General features: G+C 48.1%; 1 protein-coding gene across 1 annotated transcript; it reads right to left on the bottom strand.

Moving 5' to 3' along the window:
• Positions 1-981: 981 nt before the first annotated feature.
• On the bottom strand, positions 982-9,293 carry LOC309669969 (opsin-5-like; the record flags this gene model as incomplete). The annotated part of the gene is made up of 4 exons (XM_082480764.1): positions 982-1,329; positions 3,226-3,557; positions 4,725-5,018; positions 9,221-9,293. 4 exons carry the CDS (start codon positions 9,291-9,293, stop codon positions 982-984), a joined length of 1,047 nt encoding a protein of 348 aa, XP_082336890.1.
• Between the last annotated feature and the right edge of the window lie 8,986 nt (positions 9,294-18,279).

Raw genomic sequence — 18,279 nt, 5'->3', positions numbered from 1 at the left:
CCCTCAGAATCTCTGTTGCTAAAACTGGCTGGCAGGGTGATGTTATGGTTGTACGTGTGCTTTGAACTCAGTCGTGTTCTTAGCTGTGACTGTGTCCACGCTCCAGCCAGGGAGCAGCTCGGTATCTCAGGAGCTCTGGGCAGGTTGTCCTGGGGATGGCTTTTAGCCTGGTACAGAGTGCTCCTCCGGAAAACAAATGCTCCCCAGCTTTTGTGGTAGAAGAGCTGTGATACCTCGGCAAGAAGGAGCGGGAGTCCACAGTTCCTTTCGCTAAAAGATCCCCCGGCTCCTCGTTGTGCTTCCTCTGATAGGCAGAAGACATCCTTCACCGACTGCCACCTTCCCCCCCAACCTCTTCAGATGAAGGCTGCTCGGCTTTTCCAGCCTGCGCTTTGAGGAGTTGGAACTGCACCTTTGACGGAGAAAAGAGCTGTAGATCTCGACGAGACATTTTCGTTGCAGCCGCTTTATCATCTTTTCCGGGTGGTGAACGTTTCTCGCTGCCCACATGGTTTTCTGCCTGTAGTGCTGGAAAGCTGCGCTCTCAGCTGTGTTTCTTTGGTGATGACACTTTGTGTTCAACCTATGGTGTCCTCTGATGGCTCTTTTGCTGATAGAGCCAAGAGTTTGCAGATAGATAGCATTAAAAAACAAAAGTATAAGGAAAAAAACCACCCCAAAATAATAAATCCTCTTAATTATAGCTGTTTCTCTGAAAATATGTTTAGTTTACATGGTTTTATGTTTAGTACATAAATCTATCCATTTCCTCTAAAATGGAAATTCTTGAAAAAAATAGCGTTTTTTTTTGTTGTTGTGTAGCTTAAAGACGATATTTGAGAGTTGCTTAAAAATATATACTTAAACCTCTGTATTTGACATAAGATACACAGTGACAACCCCGTGCGCTGCACTCCTACTCATTTGGGCCCACGAGTGAGCCCAAGTTTCGACCCGTGTCGGGAAACCATCCCCGCGTTTTCAGCGCGTCGCAGCCCCCTGGCTCTCCGCCTTTGCAGCTGAAGAGAGACGCACGTTGTCTCTCCCGCTCCACATCATCGACACGGGGTTTTCAGCGGAGCTGTTGGCGCCGAAGAAACGAACGCGCCAGCCACAGCAACACCGCAACTGTTTGATTTCACGACGGAAAGTTTTGCTGAAGATGTAGTAAATGATAGGGTTATAGGCGGTTGAGGATTTGGCAAACAGGCAGGGCAGCAGGGTAACAATGGGCTGTAGGGCATCGCTGGAGTTGAATATGGACCAGAAGCTGGCTGCCGCATAGGGTGTCCACGAGCTCAGGAACCCAACCGAGATGAGCACAGCCATCTGAAAGGGAAACAGGGCTTCAGTTTTCAGCTCGCACTGGCTGGGGCTGGTACGTGGCGCGTGGGCGAAACCACAGCTGGAACACATGAAATTGTATGTTGACTGCGTTGTGAACTGAGCACAGGTAACACTGGACAGTGCGTATACGCTTTTATTCCCACTGAGCAGATCTACACTGTGGTTTTGGCCACACCTCAAGTACTGTGTTCAGTTTTGGAGCCCTCACTACAAGAAAGACATTGAGGTGTTGGAGAGTGTCCAGAGAAGGGCAACGAAGCTGGTGAGGGGTCTGGAGCACAAGTCTTATGAGGAGAAGCTGAGGGAACTGGGGGTGTTCAGCCTGGAGAAAAAGAGGCTGAGGGGAGACTTTCTCGCTCTCTACAACTACCTGAAAGGAGGGTGTAGGAGGGGGGTTGGTCTCTTTTCCCAAGTAACAAGTGATAGGACAAAAGGAAATGGCCTCGAGTTGCACCAGGGCAGGTTTAGATTGGATATTAGGAAAAATTTCTTCACTGAAAGGGTTGTCAAGCATTGGCACAGGCTGAGCAGGGAAGTGGTGGACTCCCCATCCCTGGAGGTATTTAAAAGACAGGTAGATGTGGTCCTGAGGGACATGGTTTAGCGGTAACTTGGCAGTGCTATATTAATGGTTGGACTCGGTGATCATAAAGGTCTCTTCCAACCAAAATAATTCTATGATTCTATTTCTCATGAGTTTCTATTTTCATCTCCTTCCCTGTCTCAGGCTGCAAAATGTCATTGGAGACACAGCCCAACCAGACAGTATGGCCTATCAATAGATTGGCCTCTAGAAAGCTTGGGTCAGTTCTGCTTTTCCACGAGAAATGAGCAACCAAAGTGCTTGTTCGAAAAAATGTTGTATTAAAAAATCCTATTTTCATACTGAATTTCTGTGTATCTCTCACTCTGAATACCCCCTCGGTCAATTAAAAATACCTCAGGTGACAGAACAAAACCTCCATCCCAACTACAACGGGAATGGATTCAACAGCTATTTCAGCATGACAGGAAATCTGTATGTCCATGAAAATCATGGGTGCAGCTGGCCAAAGAAGGTTTAACAAGTGGTGGTGTACCTACGATATATTATCCTGATCAAACTGCTGAAATGATGTGTATTCCAGGAGCCCCCCTGCTCCTCTGCGGATTGCAGAGTATGGGTGAGACTGGAACCACATCTCCATCTTTGGTCGATACCAGACAAGGTATTGGGAGGTGACTCTTCCCCTCTACTCTACTTTGGTGAGACCCCACCTGGAGTGCTGTGTCCAGCTCTGGAGCCCCCAACATAAGAAGGACGTGGACCTGCCGGAGCAGGTCCAGAGGAGGCCACAAAGATGCTCAGAGGGCTGGAGCACCTCTGCTATGAGGAGAGGCTGAGAGAGTTGGGGTTGTTCAGCCTGGAGAAGAGAAGGCTCCGGGGAGACCTTATTGTGGCCTTCCAGTACCTAAAGGGGGCCTACAGGAAAGCTGGGGAGGGGCTTTTTACAAAGGCATATAGTGATAGGATGAGGGGTAATGGCTTCAAACTGGAAGAGGGGAGATTTAGATTAAATATTAGGAAGAAATTTTTCACTCTAAGGGTGGTGAGACACTGGCACAGGTTGCCCCGAGAAGCTGTGGCTGCCCCATCGCTGGAGGTGTTCAAGGCCAGGCTGGACGGGGCTTGGAGCAACCTGGGCTGGTGGGAGGTGTCCCTGCCCATGGCAGGGGGTTGGAACTAGATGATCTTCAATGTCCCTTCCAACCCAAACCATTCTATGACTCTATGAAAAGCAATGAAGGGGCATCATGAGCCATGCATGAGCAGAGCCACTTCTCTGCAAGCTCCTGATTACTACAGACTTCTCATCACTGAGATTCTCATTAACTCACCAATGTCAGCTTCCTCTCCAGTTTAGCTGCGTTAGGGATCCTGTCGATATTCTGGATCTCTTGGTATGCTTTATGAACCTTCCAGGCAATTCCCAAGTAACAGGCAACGATGGTCAGTGCAGGCAGGACTGTGCACAGGAGGAACATGCTCAGGATGAACGAAAAGCCGTTGGAGGAGTTGTGGAACTTGCTCCAGGCTATTGTACAGGAGATGCCAAATGGCTCAGGGCCATAGTAGCCCCAGCCTACCAAGGGCAGAATGGCCCAGAGCAAGGAGTAGAGCCAGATGAAAGCAATCAAGATGCGAACAGTGTTCTTGGTGACTTTGTTACCTGCAAGAAAGAGGAAGAGCGAGCATATATGAATCTCATCTCAGCCACATGGGTTTTGCCATAACTTCTTCTCCCACAGAAGGATGGTGGCTACAAATATGCCTGGGCTGCTGCTGCAGTTCCCAAACCTTTGTCTTCCTCAGAAACATAACAGAGAGTGTCTATGGATTGGGTGAAACCTCAATGCAGCCCTCAGTGCTGATCTAAACTTTGGTAAGTCAGAGAGCTTTACAAGATCAAGCTGACCCAAAATGTACCGCGCTTCCAGCCCTGTAATGCCAGGAGAACGCTCTTTCCTCTCAAGTTTCAGTACATCTGGTTGCACACAAACAGGAAGATAAGACAGTCTTGTCCAGCAAAACATTTAGGTTTTGCACCCTCAAGTAGTTTCACTTGATCATAGAATCATAGAATTGCTGAGGTTGGAAGGGACCTTTAAGACTGCAAGCCATGTCCCCAAGTACCACATCTACCCTCTTTTTTAAACACCTCCAGGGATGGGGAATCCACCCCCTCCCTGGGCAGCCTGTTCCAATGGTTAATAACCCTTTCAGTGAAAAAGTGTTTCCTAACATCCAATCTAAACCTCCTGTGGCATAACTTGAACCCATTTCCTCTCATCCTATGACTTGTCACCAGGGAGAAGAGGTCAGCCCCCACCTCTCTACACCCTCCTTTCAGGGAGCTGTAGAGGGTGATAAGGTCTCCCCTCAGCCTCCTCTTCTCCAGGCTGAACACCCCCCGTTCCCTCAGCCACTCCTCATAAGATTTGTCCTCCAGACCCCTCACCAGCTTTGTAGCCCTTCTCTGGACACGCTCCAACACCTCAATGTCCTTATTGTAGTGAGGGACCCAAAACTGAACGCAGTACTCGAGGTGGGGCTTCACCAGTGCCGAGTACAGGGGGACGATCGCTGCCCCTGTCCTGCTCACCACACTGTTCCTGATACAGGAATGATATTACTGAGAAAGGAGAAGCCTCACTGTTTAATAAGGAATTTAATCAGATCCTTCTAGGAACATCAGAGATTTGATATTGGACTAAAAGTTGAGGCTTATTCCTACAGTTATTGAATTGATAGTCCATGCCATATTCATCAACGTACCTCTCTGAACATAATAGCTAAAATGCACTATTATGAGGTTACCTGAGATGTCATTACTTACTGTTAGATTTGGATGAATTGGTAACAAGGAACCGAATCACAGCCATGGCACACAGGGTCATCATGCTGCAGACACCAAAAAGGAAACCCATCAGGGCATAATACACACAGGATGCATCTCCTCCCAGCCAAGCGTGGTTCCAGGCGGATGCAATGGCCAGCGGATACATGCTGATGGCCATCCCAATATCCGCTACTGCCAGGTTGACTGTAAGCAGCTCCGGTGACTTCAGGAGGGAAGAGCGCTTCACAGCCGTAGCAAGGACGGCTGAATTTCCGAGGATGGTGAGGACGGCTGAAAGAGAAGAATCAGCACGGACAATAATATCACATAGCAAGTACACCTGTGAAATGCTATACAGAGGGTGTAAAAAGCGCTGGTCATTAGCCTGGGACTAAAGCCTAGAAGACCGGGACACCAGCCAGAATCATAGAATCATAGAATCAGTGAGGTTGGAAGGGACCTTTAAGATCATCAAGTCCAACCATTAACCTACCCTGATAAAAACACCACCACTTCTAAACCATGTCCCTAAGCACCTCATCTACCCTTTTCTTAAACACCTCCAGGGATGGTGAATCCACCACCTCTCTGGGCAGCTTATTCCAATGTTTAATAACCCTTTCAGTGAAAAACGCAGCACCTCCCAGGCCAACACTATGTTGTGCTGATGCTCTGCAAACGCGCCGGTGGGTATCTGCTATGAAACCTTGTTTTTCAGCTCGTGGTGAGGAAACTTGTTCTCCTAGACAGCAGGTAGGCAATGGCACCTGGACGGCATTTCTGAGAGCTGCTATGCAGCTCGGCATCCTCACCGCAGCATCCGCCGCTTTGCTTCAGGCAGCCCGTGGGTTTCGATTCCTGCCTCCCTGCTAGACAGGGATTTCCCAGTCCAGCTGTGTTTCCACTAGGGACCTGCGAGAGCAAAGAGCGCTTCAGGCTTCTGTTCTCAGGCTCCTGCAGTCCGGCCTGCCTCACCCACTGGGGGAAATGCGAACAGTACGAACATACGAACAGTAGACCGTTGTGGTGGGTTGACCCCGGCTGGACGCCAGGTGCCCGCTAAAGCTCTATCAGTCCCCTCCTCGGCTGGACAGGGGAGAGAAAATATAACAAAAGGCTCGTGGGTCGAGATAAGGACAGGGAGGGATCATTCAGCAATCACCGCCATGGGCAAAACAGACTCAACGTGGGGAAAATTAATTCAATTTATTACCAATCAAATCAGAGCAGGGTAACAAGAAATAAAAACTAAATCTTAGAACACTTTCCCCCCACCCCTCCCTTCTTCCCGGGCTCAACTTCGCTCCTGATTTCTCTCCCTCCTCCCTCCAGCAGTGCAGTGGGACGGGAAATGGGGGTTGTGGTCAGTTCATCACATGGTGTCTCTACTGCTCTTTCCTCCTCAGGGGGAGGACTCCTCACACTCTTCTCCTTCTCCTGCATGGGGTCCCTCCCACAGGAGACAGTCCCTCACGAACTGCTCCAACGTGAGTCCTTCCCATGGGCTGCAGTTCTTCATGAACTGCTCCAGCGTGCGTCCCTTCCACAGGGTGCAGTCCTTCAGGAACAGACTGCTTCAGTGTGGATTCCTGAGGACCACAGGCTCCTCTCTCCACAGGTCCTGCCAGGAGACTGCTTCCCATGGGGTCTCAGCCTCCTTCGGGCATTCCCCTGCTCCCACTTTGGGTCCTCCACAGGCTGCAGGTGGATATCTTCTCCATCATTATCCTCCATGGGCTGCAGGTGGATATGTGCTCCACAATTAACTTCCATGGGCTGCAGGGGGAAAACCTGCTTCACCATGGTCTTCACCACAGGCTGCAGGGGAACCTCTGGTCTGGCACCTGGAGCACCTCCTCCCCTCCTTCTTCACCGACCTGGGTGTCTGCAGAGCTGTTTCTCTCACATATTCTCACTCCTCTCTCTGGCTGATGCCCTGCAGGGCTTTTTTCTCCTTCTTAAAAGTGTTATCCCAGCGGCACTACCAGTGTCGTGGATGGGCTCGACCTTGGCCAGCAGCGGGTCCACCTTGGAGCCCACCGGCATTGGCTCTCTTGGACATGGGGGAAGCGTCAGCTTCTCACAGAAGTCCCCCCTCTCGCCCCCTCTGCTACCAAAACCTTGCCACGCAAACCCAATGCAACCATCTCTTGCCCCTTCCTATCCCCACAGTACAGCTCTCCACTTCCATGTCACCCCCTGCTCTCCATGCACTGTATCCCACCCATTCCCCCATGGCTCCTGTCTCATGCGAATAGGCCACACCCACTCACTCCACTCTCTTACATTGTCCTGCATGACATACTACCAAGTAAAATGGGTCCATCCACCTTCATTTTTTCCCTGGTAATATTCCCACTTCCCCTTCCCACTGAAGAACTCCAGCTGTCCTGCCTGCTTATCCTCTCCTCTCACCTGGTGCCCTCCACTGCCCAAATCCTTCCCTCTTTGCAATGTATCATCTTCCACTGGAGCTCCAGCATAAGGCTCCTGGGCTCTGAGCTGCCTTGATCGTCCACGTGTGCTGGTGGGGCAGCTCAGGGTCCTCGCTGGCCAAGGACCACAATCACTACGTGCCACCATCACTGTTCTGGTGGTCTCTGAGTGCAGTGAGACAGACCACAGATGTTGTTTCGCCAGAGGCGCGCACCACACCAGAGATTGCTTTGCAAAAAGTCCCGTCGGACATGTGTTATTCAGGTATGCCATAGGGCTTCAGAGAGTTCATGACAACAGTGTCAAAAGCACACATAGCAAACGACTCGTTTTCTCTTTTCTTTCAAGTGAACATCATGCTGGAGCTATGTTTCGATCAAAGGTTTTCCCGAGAAGGTGTCCTCAAAAGTCAGAAGTGAAAGAGGGAAACAAAAAAATTTCTGTCGTGTTCCCTTGTGGCTGCGAAAGCAGGAAGGCTGCATTTGCTCACAATTGCCACATAATAAAGTGCCCACAGAGGAATTAATAAAGGCACATGCAACAAAATGGAATAAATACGTCGGCATGAATCCAAGGGTGGGAGGAGATGCCAAGAGAAAGCCTTAAACAGAACAGAGATACAAATCTGAGACCCTACGTCCCTCATTCATTCACTTTCTAACCACACACGTTCTCTTGGCACCTCTGGATGTGCTTGAAGAGTCCCCTGAGCACCCGAGAGCCGTGTGTCTGCACACACAGAGATGCCCGCGGTGGCTTGGCATGGGACCGCTTGCTGCCAGAGAGCAACCTGTGGCTTGGTGGGAAGAGGACTCTCCTGCCAGATGACAGCCGCAGGTCAGGACGTCCTCAGGCTTCAGGAGCAAAATGAACCTGATTCACTTTCTTCTGGGAGAGCACTACACAAGAGGTAGGAAGCAGCTCTTGGTCATCAGGGTGGGCATCCAGGTCCACCCTTTCTTTTCCTTTGACAGATGCTATTCCCCATCATCCCACTGCCTGTGAGGCTGCTGGAAGGCACGGGACAAAGCCGTGAACTGCATCTACGTATTTACTTCTGTGTGAGATAGCAGCTGGCATCCTGACTTGGATTAAAAGAAAAAAAACCCTTCATCATTTTGCAGATAGCGATTTTTCTTCCCCTGAGTTGTACCCTCTGCTGTCAGCACGAGTGAGGGGACAGCACAGCGCAGCGCAGCGCAGGGAAGAGCGTGCGGGAACGGAGTGAGATGTGGCATGCTAAAGCCCAGCATCGCTGCCCAAAGCCTCTCTGTTAAAGGCACATAAAAATATATACTCATCTTTTTTAAATGCACCTCAACCAGGGTTTTCAAATGAGCTGAAGAGAGGAAGGCATTCGCATGTTAGCGAAATTCAGTTGGACTGCACGCCTAAACCAATTCAGCTCCTCCCCAAACCTACACCGGCGCTAAACAAATCACCTGCGTACGTGCAACAAGGAGACATGGAAGAAAACGCTTAGCTAAAGCCATGCTGGAGCACACTGGTACGTGTCCCCACTTGTATTTCATTGTAACTCTGCCTTCAGCAGGGCAAACAGGCCATTATAAAAACCAGAAGTGCTGTTTGGAAACCCTTTGCTGTTTTATACCAGTTTCTCCTACCGAGACACAGCTGCTCTTCATGCATAATAAGCATCTCCCCCCACCCCCCCCACCCCACCACCCCAAGGGTCGGACCGGAGCTGCTCTCCCCTGCTCCGTGTCACGAAACGGGCTGCGCCGTCTCTCAGGTCGCAGGGCTGCGATGCCAGGATAAAGAGGTAGACAATTTATTTTGACTACTTGTGACGCCGCAGAGGCAAACTTATGCTGGCAAGTCTCCGGCATTGAAGCAAAAGATTGCAAATCTGAGAGCGGAGATTAATCCTGGCATCCAACCGACTCAAGGCAATAAGCAGGAACCTGTGTGGGAACAGATTTTCCATCTTTTCCCTCCAGTTTCCCCTGGCTGACGGCAGCACGGAGGGGGCAGCCCCCGGCGTGTCTGCTCCTTGGCTTGGGGCAAACGGGCAAAGCTGTGAAGGCAGAACTCACCTACGATCAGAAGAAAGACCCCAGCTCCGTAATCCACTACCGGGTGGAGTTTGGAAATGTATTGCTCCTCCATTGTCCCTTGAGGAAGTGGGTGAAGGTTTTAAATCAAAGGCGAAGTGACCGTAGGGGCAAAGAGACTCTTCCTCATGGCTCGCCCGCTGCAGATGCGAGCCGGGCAGTTGGGTGCTGCGGGTGTGAAGGGACCCTTCTGCTTTCTCCTCTCTCCCTCCCTCCGTGTGGCAGGGGAGAAGCCTGGAGCGAGAGAAAGGCTCCCTCCCTGGGGAGGCAGAGCGAAAGCCAGGCAGAGCCACTGCCAGCGCGATCCCGCCTGCCTGGCCGGCAGAGCATCTCTCCACCCACCCCCTCCTCTCACACCGCTCCGCTCCTTGGCTTGTCAAGCAACTTCCCAACGCAAATCCCCGCTGAGTGCCATTGCAGAGCAAAAACAATGGTCGTTCAACCGTCAGCAGCTTTGGGAAATAAATCCTGGGCTGAGGGGTCAGGCAGGGGAAGGAAGGAAGGAAAGAAGGAGTTTTCTTTTCCAGCTTTATGGCTGCAGATGGGATACATGGGTTGGGGTAGGGGGATCCCTATGTTGAAGTGTTAGAGACAAGCTGTTTGCTGCAGGGGTTCCGAGGGGTCAAAGTCACACCGCTGGAGGCAGGACAGCCAGAGCTGCTCCAGGGCAGACGTGGAGGATGCTCAGTCTGATGTGCAGAGCGCCACAGCAGAACCGAGCTCTGAGTTCACTCCAGAGACGCTCTCGTGTTACTTGGCAAGCAATGAGAGCAACTCCTCACATCCAAGTTTACCTTCTCCTCATAATATCTGAGCCTAAAATCATCATCATGCTCTCTCAGCCTTCATAAAAAATGCTGAGTTTTGTTCCAGGCTCCAAATACGCATTACAGGCTCATCTATCAATTTACATATGTAGGTCTTGATTTTCACAGAACCACAGAATCTCCTGGATTGGAAAAGACCTGTAAGATCATCTAGTCCAATCATTAACCTAACCCTGGCAAGCCCACCACTAAACCATGTCCCTGAGCGCTATGTCTACAGGACCCTTAGATACCTCCAGGGATGGGGACTCCACCACCGCCCTGGGTTAACATTTTGGTGCATGCAGTTTACGGGTCTGTAGTTGCAATGCCGTTAAGTTGACTTTTAGCCTGGGCAGCACCCAGCCAGCACATTGAAGAGCTGATCTATTCTAAATTATTTAATTCCAGTACCTGGATATGCTAAACTGCATTAGCATCATTCCCTGCTTGGCCTGTTTTACTCTGTTCTGACATAGGGAATGTTAAGATCCCCAAGAGCACGTAGGCATCTCATGTGCAGTCTGGGTGGAATTTAGGCACTTAAGTATGGCAGTACCAGCCTAAATTCTGAAATCCTTAGTCATCTGAGAGACTTTAAAAACTCTGAGTTTCAGCAGAAAGCAAAACTGGCCATGCACAGATCTGCTGCCACCTCAGCTTTGCTGCATGTCTCTGTCTGTGCTTGTTCCCTCATGAAGTTTTCCGGGATTTACCCACCAGACGTCACTCCCCTGAAAACTTTGAGTTTAACTCAGCAACCGAGTACATGCAACACAGCACATATAGCGTAGGGCTCAGTAGCACTCACAACCTTCTCAGGGCACCTTTGTCCTGAAAGCTTAGCCATCCTCCCTAAAACGGAGAAACCGGTTCTCTCCACTGGTTTCAGACTTGAATACGTGTTTTTTTTTCCTGTAAGAGTGCTGCATTCTGCAGTTTCTAGACACCTTGGGGTGAGGGGAATGCCATAACAGAAAGGTGCTTTCCTCTCCCCTTGACAGCTGGATTGCCCCACACCTCGGTCACAAGATTGGAGGGAGAGAGAACAAATGGTGTCTGACTCTCTGCAATGCCCCGGCTCCAAAAGTTGTTAATACATTTTACAATGGACAGCTATGGCATAAAGAAATACGCAGGCGTAACGGTGGTTCGGCATTGGCCACCAGCTACAGCTTCGAAGTGCCCCAATCTCACCGAGGTGCTGCTCAGGGTGTAGTTATCGCTCCAGAGAAACAAAAGCCCTGTATCGAGGACCATGCCCCCACACCAGGACTGCCCACCGTCAGCAGGCTGGGTGTTACAAGTTTTGTTCTTACCAAATCTGCCTCCAGCGCTGAATAGAGAACTTCAGCACTAATCCTGCTGTCACAGACACAAACTTCATTTTTTAAAGGAGACCAAGCACTACTAATAGTTGGGCGGCTTCATTAGCCCACAGCGACGCTCTAGTTCCCAAGTCCTGCTGCCGGGAGCTGGATGTGGGCAAGACATAAGCAGAGGAGAGCAGAGAGGGAATTTCTATTTTTCCATCAGAGGACAGACACTGTAGCTCAAAGTATTATCAGAGTGGGGATTTCAAGAGATGCTACAAACTTAATGGTTCTCATCCTCAGAAACCACTTCCCTGTACTAAGCTCCTCCTTGACTGAGGCTGGCTTATGTGTAGTCGGTTCAAATGTTCCTGAAAAATTCCCCCAACCCATCCCACGTTGCTCCAAAGTCAGCAGAAGCACAAGGGAGTCTGCATGTATTCATGGCATAGGTAAGTACTAGGAGATAGAAGAGTCCACTGGTTCTTTTCCAGAACTTATGAAATTCTAATTCAATAGCAGAAATTGCTGGCCTGAAAAATCTGAGCAGATAAGACAAAAAGGTTATGAGGCTCCTGTTTAAACTGGACAGCTAGGAAGGCATGGGTTATGGGTAAAGGGAAGCAAAAACGGGCAGGAGGGTGTCGGACATGAAGGGGCACGGACTCTGATATGCAGGATCGAAATCAGCTTTATTAAGCAAGTGTGCTCTTTATATACTTTTCTACCAAGGCCAGTAATTTTCTACTTTACTTGTTTACACCATCACATACTCTAGAAGATCCTGTTCCCACCGAAAACGGAATCCCTCTTCCCTGTGAGCAGCACCTCCTTATCTAGGGAGTAGCTTCACACAACTTCTTCGTCTGCCAAAACAGTGCTGCAGCTGCTTATTCCTCCCTATTAGTTCCACCACACTTAACCCTTCTTTTGCCTCAGTCACCACATCTCCCCCTTTTTTGTTTTGTAGAACAATTAGCACTGTGTTTATTGATTTTTTCACCATTCTCTGTGTGCATTGTAAAAGGCATGGTATAAAGCGCGGTTCTGCAAAGTAGTGTGTCTAACCGAACCTACATCCATTAATAAGCCAGCGTTATATAGTTTTTTGCATGTTCACGCAACTGTTACAGTACTGCTTTCTCTTCTGATAGGCTTAGCTTGTTCATTCATGCGCCCTTATTATCAGTCTGATTGGTCTCTTCTTTGCCGCAATTTCAGATCTTCTTCCGTCAACTTCCTCATACCTTCACCGCCGCAGCAAAAGTTGTCGCCAACATCTCCATGTTATGATAATTAGAACCAATTCTTTGACGTGCCTCAATCATTTGGACTAAAAAAATCGTTGGATTTTGTAACAAACGCAAAACACATTGACAATCATAATTAGCATTTTCCACGGCAAGCTGCATTAACGGAGAGTCTTTCACATCAGCATTCGCTACTCGCTTATCAAGCGCTTCCTTCAATCTGTCGATAAACCGCATATAAGACTCTTGCGGCTCTTGCTTTATTTTCACACAAGATGCGACAGCTTTCCAGGTATCGGGGGCTTTCAGAAGGGCTTGATAAGCTACTGTAGTTGTTTGCTGTAATATTTGCGGAGCCAAGCGCGCTTGCAATTGTGGCCTATTTATAGGCGGTTCCCCCATCAGTTGTGGTAAACCCGCTCCCCTTATGGGATCGTCGTCAGCCCTTTCCAAATTTGCAAGGGCTGCCACTCGGCAAGCAGATTTCCACATTGATTCAAATAATACCATTTGCGTAGGAGTAAGTATTAAACGTGTAATTTGCCATACATCATATGGTGTTAATTCATTTCCCCAAAATATTGCTTGCAACAGACTCTGGGTATGCAGCGCACCTAGCCCATTTTGTATAACAGTTTGTGTCAAGTCTTTAATTACTTCATAAGGAAAAGGCGAGTGCTCATTAGGCTGATCCGTTCGTCGTATGACGGGACACGCTACTGCATTTCCACATTCTGTATCTCCGCTGTCTAGTGCCTGTTGCTGCAAGTCTCTCCAACAGGTTCTTGGGTCAAATCCAGTTCTGGGGGCAGTTGGAGTCGGAGGCTCATACTCCTCCAAGTCCGTAGATGGTTCGTCAAAAGCCAGCAAAGAAGTTTTGGGTGTGGGATTGATATTAAGTCCCGATAAGTTGATTGAATAGTGCTCGGCATGTTCAGAGCACACCCCCTCGGTTCACGGTTCTCCCTCTTTAGAGTGGAGTGCTGCAACTGCTGCCCCTAATGCCTTGCGCTCCGCTTTTTTGTCTTTTAAGGTTTCTAGAATTAATCGCCACGTAGTTATAATGTCTTTTGCGGTAGAGTCACCACAAGATGCGGCGTCCCAGATTTTTTCCTCTGCTTTTTCCCATGTCTCAATTTCAAATGTGGTGACTGAATCGGCTTTTTTGCCATTAGCTTTTAGCCATTTTAATGTGAGTTTTATCTTATACTCATCATACTTAATACCTCGATTCTGCAATATCTTAATTAAGATCTGTAGTATAGCTTTCTCGTCTGCAGACATACACGCTCCCATCTTAATGACTACCCAGCCGCTCACCTGCACTCAAATGGAGAGGCGATTGACCCGGGTATATGTGCTCAGTCAGTCCAGCTGCTTTAGCAAATCATTCAGCTGGAGGTCTCCTGGTGCCGCAACGTCTCGACCCTATCATGTCGGCGTCACCATTTGTTGGAGATGAAGGGGCACAGACTCCGATATGCAGGATCGAAATCGGCTTTATTAAGCAAGTGTGCTCTTTATATACCTTTCTACCAAGGCCAGTAATTTTCTACTTTACTTGTTTACACCACCGCATACTCTAGAAGATCATGTTCCCACCAAAAAGGGAATCTCTCTTCCCTGTGAGCAGCACCTCCTTGTCTAGGGAGTAGCTTCACACAACTTCATTGTCTGCCAGAACAGTGCTGCAGCTGCTTATTCCTCCCTATTAGTTCTACCACACTTAACCCTTCTTTTGCCTCAGTCCCCACAGGAGGGACTGACTCTTATCTGGGGGAAGAGAGACTGATCTTCCAAACCTTGATCCAAGGAAAAGGGCACACACAGAACGGCAGAATCTCAGAATCGCTGAGGCTGCAAGTCACCTCTGAAGATCATCTAGTCCAAGGCCTCTGCTCAGAACAGGGTCAGCTACAGTAGATTGCTCAAGGCTGTATCCAGTTAGGTTTTGTATATCTCCAAGGATGGGCACTCCAGAACAGGTGGAGCTTCTCTGTGGACAACTTGTCCGCTGTCCTTCTGTGGTCTCATTCAAAGTCTCATATGGTTTTTGAATAATGACACCACCTAACTCAAGAGATCAAGCACCTACTGATTTGCTGTTCAGTGCAGATGTCCTTCACCAAACGTTCCTTGGCAGCAGATGGTCAGCTGAACGTGGTGGTTTGCTGCAATGCCTCTCAATCCTTGGGTTTATAAGCAAGTAAGTATCAGTTTAGTCTAGTATATATACAATATTAATTATAAAAGGAAGTTCTATCAGAAAAGGCTAAAAAGGGATAGATAGAATAGTAGAATCATAGAATGGTTTGGGTTGGAAGGGACATTGAAGATCATCTAGTTCCAACCCCCTGCCATGGGCAGGGACACCTCCCACCAGCCCAGGTTGCTCCAAGCCCCGTCCAGCCTGGCCTTGAACACCTCCAGCGATGGGGCAGCCACAGCTTCTCGGGGCAACCTGTGCCAGTGTCTCACCACCCTCAGAGTGAAAAATTTCTTCCTAATATTTAATCTAAATCTCCCCTCTTCCAGTTTGAAGCCATTCCCCCTCATCCTATCACTATATGCCCTCACAAAAAGTCCCTCCCCAGCTTTCCTGTAGGCCCCCTTTAGGTACTGGAAGGCCACAATAAGGTCTCCCCGGAGCCTTCTCTTCTCCAGGCTGAACAACCCCAACTCTCTCAGCCTCTCCTCATAGCAGAGGTGCTCCAGCCCTCTGAGCATCTTGTGGCCTCCTCTGGACCTGCTCCGGCAGGTCCACGTCCTTCTTATGTTGGGGGCTCCAGAGCTGGACACAGCACTCCAGGTGGGGTCTCACCAAAGTAGAGTAGAGGGGAAGAGTCACCTCCCAATACCTTGTCTGGTATCGACCAAAGATGGAGATGTGGTTCCAGTCTCACCCATACTCTGCAATCCGCAGAGGAGCAGGGGGGGTCCTGGAATCCACATCATTTCAGCAGTTTGATCAGGATAATATATCGTAGGTACAACACCACTTGTTAAACCTTCTTTGGCCAGCTGCACCCATGATTTTCATGGACATACAGATTTCCTGTCATGCTGAAATAGCTGTTGAATCCATTCCCGTTGTAGTTGGGATGGAGGTCTTGTTCTGTCACCTGAGGTATTTTTAATTGACCGAGGGGGTATTCAGAGTGAAAGCTACACAGAAATTCAGTATGCCTTTGTAAAAAGTCCCTCCCCAGGTCTCCTGTAGGCCCCCTTCAGGTACTGGAAGGCCACAATAAGGTCTCCCCGGAGCCTTCTCTTCTCCAGGCTGAACAACTCCAAGTCTCTCAACCTGTCGTCATAGCAGACGAGCTCCAGCTCTCTCTCCTCCTCTGGACTCGCTTCAACAGGTCCATGTCCTTCTTACTTTGGGGGCTCCAGAGCTGGATGCATTACTCCAGGTGGGGTCTCACCCAAGTGGAGCAGAGGGGCAGAATCACCTCCCTTGACCTGCTGGCCACATTTCTAGGATCCCTCAAAACATGTGTAGTAATGAGAGTCTTAAATAGCTCAATGAAATCAGTGGTCTGTTCAAGAGAGAGGTTACCATTTGATCTCATTTTGGGGAAGAAACGCCTGCTAGAGTCTGCAAAAGACACAGCAGCTCCTGTGACAGCAAGCAGAAGATTGCTGCATTCTGTCAATTAATTCGGTATAGTGCACGCAAACCCATAATATTCGTAGATTAAACAATGCGAGATCACCACAAAGATGCTGGAATTCAACTGTGCACCTTGTCAAGTTCACAGAAAGGTGAGTGTCACCGTTTTGGCCTGGGCCGACCAGCATCGTCCTAAGTCATTCCCAGGCACAGGTCAGATGTGGCCCGTGGGTTTTGCTCTTATCCTGGGTGCAAACACGTAGCTGAGAAATAGATCCTCAAGGTGCTGTGATTAGATGAAAAGTGACTGCTTTAAAGGATTGTTAGTGCTCAAATAGAGCTTTTAATTCTGACAAAGAAAAATCCTGGGGAAGTTTCCTGGCCTGTGCTATGCAGTCAGCTCACCTAATGTATCTTTTTGGCCTTTCTTGGCAAAAAATTCACGACTGAGGGCTCAGCCCAGGGAGCCTGATGTCACCCAGTTCAAGCCAGCTCTCCTGCTTTCCCACTTGCTGCACGGTCCATCCTCTCACTACTGAAATAAGATATTCAATTTCTTCAGGCAAGCAAAGAGAAACCAAAGGCAGGATTAAAACATTTTGCTGAGAATTTAATTGCCACCTAGAGACCCCGTTGGCTACATCAGGAGCCCAGTCCTCTTCCAGCTTTTGTGGGCACCTTAGATTACACTGTGTGCGTATTTCATGATGGTTTAGATGGCATTTCATTTATTGTGAAACCCTGAATTTAGCATTCACATGGGGTAAGATTACATCAACAGTTGAGTTACGAAATGTAAGAAAAGAAAATAAATGATTAAAACCAGAAGAGATGACTGATCCCAAACCCAGTGCATTATTCATGTGTCGTTTAACAATAGCAAGTTGTACCCAGCATTATCTTTCTGCATTTCAGATCAATGTAATTATCTGTTTACAACCAAAGCACAGTTGAAGTTTATACATCTTGACAGACCGAAATTTTGGGGATCATATTTTAGAATTGCTTTGTGAAATTTCCCTTCAATTTAAGAAAGCAGTCTTTAAATTAGAGGGATGGAAGAATAAAGTTGCTACCTACTCACTTCTGAAAGGTTATGCGAACCTTCAAACAAAAAATGAACTCACCATGAAACCATATATACCTATTTGATACAAATATATACATATTTGATGTAAATGTATACATATATATAAAACAAGTTCCTATTGTTGATGTAAAACGGTATAGGTTGACTAATTACTTGAATGTCCTACAAGATTATTCTTCCTTTCCACAGGGAAAAAAAAAATAATCTGAATCTGTAGGAGCAAGGAAATTGTTCTGAATTATCAGTTTGCCAGTACGTGGATAGATCATTTAGCAGAAATAAAATTTCTCAAGGTTCGGAGCTGTTTGGGCCAAGAATATTGGATTTGGTTTGGTACCATATATCAGTATCATTGATATCTCCCCATATCTGGAGACGGCTGTGAATTTATGTTCATATCTGCACAGAATTCATGTCTCTCAAAAATAGTTGTGTATCATTTAGAAAAGGAGCATGACTTTGCTATTCCTGTTTATCTCTGGCTGCTCTGTCCAGATCTTCTCTTCTGTGAAGACTCATAAGATTTGAAGCTGAGCAGAGTACTGCAACTGTCTGTTTGGAAGGCACTCTTGGGTGCCTTCGCCTTGCTTCAAAACAAGTCTGCCATGATGAACACTCAAGTTTTTTATTAACAAATGCCACGTTTTTCAAACTTCTTGGAGGAGACGACTTCATCATATTCTCCAGGAATTCCTACAGCTTCCACTTAATGGCCATTTCTGCGGTCTTACCTTTGGACGCTCAACTTTGAGCTGAGACCTTTAGCTGAGCTTCTAGCTTTCACATCCATTTATGAAAACCAGACTCGGCGTTTAAGTTGAAGTCTCAGCGTCTGCTCATGAAGTTGTATGTTTTCAACAACCAGATCTTGTTTAAGCTGGTATTTGCAACCTCAAGCGTAGTAATTTGTAAATTGTTTTCTTCTGGATGTCTGCACTGACTTGCATGTTATTGCCTGAGGGTTATTGA

The sequence above is a fragment of the Vanellus vanellus genome (genome assembly GCF_965231255.1).
Source record: "Vanellus vanellus genome assembly, chromosome: 3".
NCBI classification, from domain to species: Eukaryota; Metazoa; Chordata; class Aves; order Charadriiformes; family Charadriidae; genus Vanellus; species Vanellus vanellus.
The sequence above is the reverse complement of the archived record's forward strand: the minus strand, read 5'-3'. Positions and strand labels throughout refer to the sequence as shown.